The sequence below is a fragment of the Haplochromis burtoni genome, unplaced genomic scaffold (assembly GCF_018398535.1).
Source record: "Haplochromis burtoni strain Fernald_Lab_line unplaced genomic scaffold, NCSU_Asbu1 Contig_9, whole genome shotgun sequence".
In the NCBI taxonomy this organism is placed as follows: domain Eukaryota; kingdom Metazoa; phylum Chordata; class Actinopteri; order Cichliformes; family Cichlidae; genus Haplochromis; species Haplochromis burtoni.
This window is the reverse complement of record NW_024582370.1, coordinates 1,149,798-1,154,461: the sequence shown is the minus strand read 5'-3', so window position 1 is coordinate 1,154,461 and position 4,664 is coordinate 1,149,798. Positions and strand designations below refer to the sequence as shown.

The 4,664-nt window shown below is 43.9% G+C and overlaps 1 protein-coding gene across 2 annotated transcripts in view; it reads right to left on the bottom strand.

Annotated features, from left to right (window-relative positions):
• The window catches only part of LOC102297641 (neuron navigator 1), a 74,260-nt gene that overhangs the window by 61,942 nt on the left and 7,654 nt on the right, over positions 1-4,664 (bottom strand). For both annotated transcript variants that reach the window (XM_042227188.1, XM_042227191.1), the window contains exons 3-4: positions 3,453-4,315; positions 2,810-2,901 (exon numbers count right to left, since the gene is read on the bottom strand). In XM_042227188.1, the coding sequence (XP_042083122.1) occupies positions 2,810-2,901; positions 3,453-4,309 (949 nt within the window). In that variant the 5' untranslated portion in view covers positions 4,310-4,315. The remainder of the gene's footprint in view (positions 1-2,809; positions 2,902-3,452; positions 4,316-4,664) is intronic.

Sequence of the window (4,664 nt, the reverse complement as noted above, 5' to 3'; positions counted from 1 at the left end):
GCACTTGAGACTGCGACATTTTGTCCGTTGGGAATTTTAGGACAAAATATTGCAGGGATGAAAAATGATACACAACCCACGTCACATTTATCTTTCAAAAGCCATCTGTGCACTGTCACTTGTGCATACATCAGCACACATACACACACAGCCTCGGAGAAAAGCCCATTCTCAGATACACCTCTCTAGAGAGTAATAGGGTCAGGAGTTCTGGGGTCTAATTGAAAGAGCACATGGTCCTACAATCACATTAAACGTTCAGATCTTCATTAGGGTCTCAGTTAAAAGATGTAAGAGCGGATCGCGTTACCCTGATTCAATCCAACGCATATAGAGAATATTACATTTAAGGAGATCGACTCTTGCCACAAAGAGCAGCCAGTCCCACATCAAATAACTGGGCTTTATCGTGTTTGCTCACCACCAGGAGTTTGTAAAAATTTAACTAACATTTAATAATCTGTCTTTTCATCTCAGTGCACACACTTATTGTTTATTCTCTGTCCTCCTTACACAAAATGAAATTCATCAACCCACTGACCTCATTGGTCTTCTCCTTTCATCTCTCACTCCTCTCCCTCCTTCCTTCCCTACAAACTTTGCTTTCCACTCCGTTTCCCTCCCTTCCTCCACTTGCTAAATTACAGTTATTACAGTGCCAGCCCACCATCCATGTAAATGCAGCTTCAGAGGAGTCAAAGATGCTTTGGTTCTGTTTCTAACGCCTGCTAGGCACCAATTAAAAGGCCAAAACTAGCCCCAAGACAGCCAGAGGCCCTTAAAGACTAGGGCTGGTCCACCACCAGTTCCCATCCCCCTTTTCCACAACCAGATGGTTAAAGGTTTTATAAAGGTTTCATTTGCAAATAACTCTATTCTTGTGACACAATGTATGTTCAAACTCAAACTACTGCCTTGAGCTTGAACTTCTCTGCCAAGCAGCCAAGTTGTACTTTACAGCTATCTGTAGAGATGCATACGCTGCAAGAAATGAAGGCATCCAGCATTTAGCTAGTGTAGGCTGTCTGTCTGTTGCTTGCCAGGTATCCATGTGTATTTACTCTGGGTGAGTCTAGAGGACGCCGTAAATATTTGTGAAAGGACTCCAATCCAAGTTGATGAGTCAGTGAAGCTCGCTTCTGTTCGATGGCAGCAATACTGAGGTGACTTGTTGACTTTTCTGTTGTTAAGTGTTGCTATTAGCCTCTGATAGCTACTGTTAGCTGCTGTTAGCTACTGTTAGCCACTCTTAGTGAAATATTCTTGGTGGATCACTGTGACACTTAGAATGTAATCAAACTGTTTTCACAGGGAAACTGTGATTTTTAGGACACTTAAGACTAATTGACATATTGTTAGCTTACAACCAGCTGTTATTGTTGTTTAGCCAATATTTAGTCAGCTGTCCAGACAAGGCAAAAATATTGGGAATAAATAAGCATGTTTGTGCACTTTTGTGCATTCGAGCTCTAACTTCAGTTCAGTTAATGAGGCTTGGGGTAAGGAGGAAGAGGTTGAGAGATACCAGTCGCATCTTTGCTTTGCATTTTCATTTCCTTCATATCTTGAGCCTGAAGGTGTAGACACTGATTAGATTTTGCCTCCACAGCACGCAAACGCCTACAAGTTATCTTCTCCTCTGCCTTTGCTCTACTATCTATGTGGCCAGTCTCAAGCTGCATAAATAAAACATGAGTAAGGAGAACAGCGATCTCCATGTCAGCCACTGTGTTCAAGATGGCGGCTCAGCATGGCGGTTTGCACAAACCAGTACCCACTCCTGTCCATTTTTTATGGATTAACTCTAAGTTTATAAGAAAGGCTCAGATTTATGAATTCAATATTCTTTCTTTTTCCACTAATTAATGACTGACTGTACCTTTAAAGGTTTAAGTTATTAATTAAATGACACTGTGCTATATTGTCCCTGAACGTAGACATTACATATAGAAACAGCTGTAATTTACCTAATATATGGCACAGTGTGATGCATATGTAAACCCAGTATAACTTAAAGTTATTTCGGACTACACTGTGCATATTTTAACATACATATAATAACTAAAAAGCAGTTGATCTTCTTTCCGTTTAACTGACACCACATCAAAAGGAATGATTCACTAAGCCACTGAAAAAGTCATTTCTCAGAAGCACGTTGACATTCTTGGGCTCAGACTGACCACTACAATGTGTAACTATAGCCGTGCGTACAGAGCAAACCATTACTCAAAAGCCACAGGATCAGGACAGGGATGGGGTCATGCTGGGACTGTGGCTTTTTAGGTCAACGAAATCTGAAAAGAGGAACTGTGAGAGGGAAGAATGGGTTCGAACTCTACAACAGCTCTTGGATGAATATGAAATCAATGTGCATATAATGCTGCCTGGCAGCAAGTTAAGAAGTGCCCCATTTCATCCCATTACTGACCCACATCACCAGTGTCAACATCCTTCATCCTAACATCCTGAGCACATCTCTTCATCCAGGGACTACGGTACTCAGCAGAACCCCAGGCACACAGAAAACTACACCACCTAGCTTCAGACATGGCTCCTGACGACTGATGAATTGCAGCGTGACAGACATACATTTGGACAAAGACTGGTTGTTGTGTCTGACGCCACTTATGACTCTGTCGCAGTAAACGTCTGGCTGCCAGAAAGCACACATCACTCGTACCTGCCAGAAGTGCTCTTGGCATCTTGGTGCCCTAATATTAACGGGGCAGAAAAAACTGGACCAAGTTTTGTTTAGCTAAGGGAAGGGAGAAAGGAGAGGAGATGTGTGTTACTGCTGTGTGAGTCTAACCTGGTGTCAGGTCATCACAGCAGACTTCTATGGATCCAGATGAGCAGTCACTCAGTTCATCCACAGAAAATTCACTCACTTGTGCCTGCAGCCTGTCAACACATCACAAACACAGCCATCACACATCTGTTACTGAACATGCAACTCATATCCTTTACAATCAAATGCATAACCTGCTGTGTATGACAGTAGAAGAAGAGAGGCGATGACCATCTCAATTATTTCCACAAAAGCAAATCATATAAACAGAAAAATGCTGAAACAGTTATGTGCAAAGAACTGTGTATAGTCCTGTCATTAATAAAGAAAAAAGAAACTTCAAATCTTTTATTAAATGTAGATTTTGTACACTGTGCTTTTAGTAACATAAAAAACTGTGTGCATGGGAGTATACGGTGTCAGCCCAGGGGCTACAAGAAGACACTTTAACAATCAGCTCTGCTCCAGAAAATCTCCAAGTGTGCGTGTTGCAGGAAAAGATACTGAGGCCTCTGTGGCAGGTCTTTAGTGTCCTGAGGATGACTTCTATGTGTAAAGAAAATGATCACATGATAATTACAGGGGGGTCCGTGATAAAGGACTCATAATGGAAGGCTTTATAACTCTTGCTTCAGTTGTGCTTGTGTGACGAAAGACCCCTTACCTGTGACTGAAGGGAGCCACAGCAGCCATGTTGACTCTGGGTATGTGTGTCTCTTCAGATGTTGCCTCCTGATCAACAACCTGCTTGGGTGTTACTGGCATGGTAAATGTGATAGCTGGCAGCGGTAAGGGAAGAGGAGAGGAAACTGGACTGCTATCCTCAGGAGTTCCCATTTCCTCATCTGATTGGCTGCCAGAGTCACTATGATCTCTGATGGTGTGATGGTTTGAGTAAAGAAGAGTGGGCCGAATGTTACAGTTGCTGAGTGTGACGGATTTGGCTGGATGGTTTTTTGGAGGCTCTTCCTTCCTTCCTGGTATCGCATCAGCCGTTGCTTGGGTTACAATGTTTGAATTGTCTCCTCTGCTAAAACTGAGCGGTGGACGTAGGTTGCCGGCTCCATACGCTTGATTCTTATTTGCAAAGGTGCTTCTGTTGCGATTGCCATCCTGGGGTAATTGGGAGAGGATTTGCGATTTTCCCAGGTCTAGCGTGTCTTTGGAGTGTGGCGGATGTACTCGGCGCTGGGTCAGCGGGCTGCTGTAGGCAGATCTTGACACCTGGGGAATTGGAAGAGCTCCGGTTCGCTGGAAGAGCTGACTTTTAAGGCAGGCATCTCTCAGGGCATCTGTGGAGGAAGGCCCAGGGATACTGGAGTTTCTTGGACAAAGTGACGGGGAGTGTGCAGGTGTGTTCGCTGGCGTGTGCTTAGGGGTCTGTTTCGAGGGCCTGGGCAGGTCACTCGCCCGGCGGCCTGGTTCTGTTTTAGGAGAGGAAGGCAGAAGACTGCGAGGGAGGGGTATTCCTGATGAGGGAGGCCCACGGGGAACTGACTTCACGTTGACCCCCCCACTCATCGTGACCTAAATCAAAAGACATAAAGACAACAAAAAGTTAAAAAGTTAGGTGAGTGCATGTTCACAATAGCATGAGATCATTAAAAGCCTTCCCAAAGGGTTTGGTTATACATTAAGAGTCAGTGTTAAAGTTCTACTAATCTAATCAGGCTGAGAATTTGCTTTTCCTTTCGCAGAGCTGTGCAATGTGAGCCAAGTACATATGACAAAATGAGTCATGGTAAACCACGAGGTGAACTTATTTTCAGCGGAGCATGGAGTTTCTAAGAAATCAGATTTGCCTGCTAGGAGTTAAAAACACAAAACCAGCTCTTTACACACACGCGCGCACACACACACACACACACACACACAC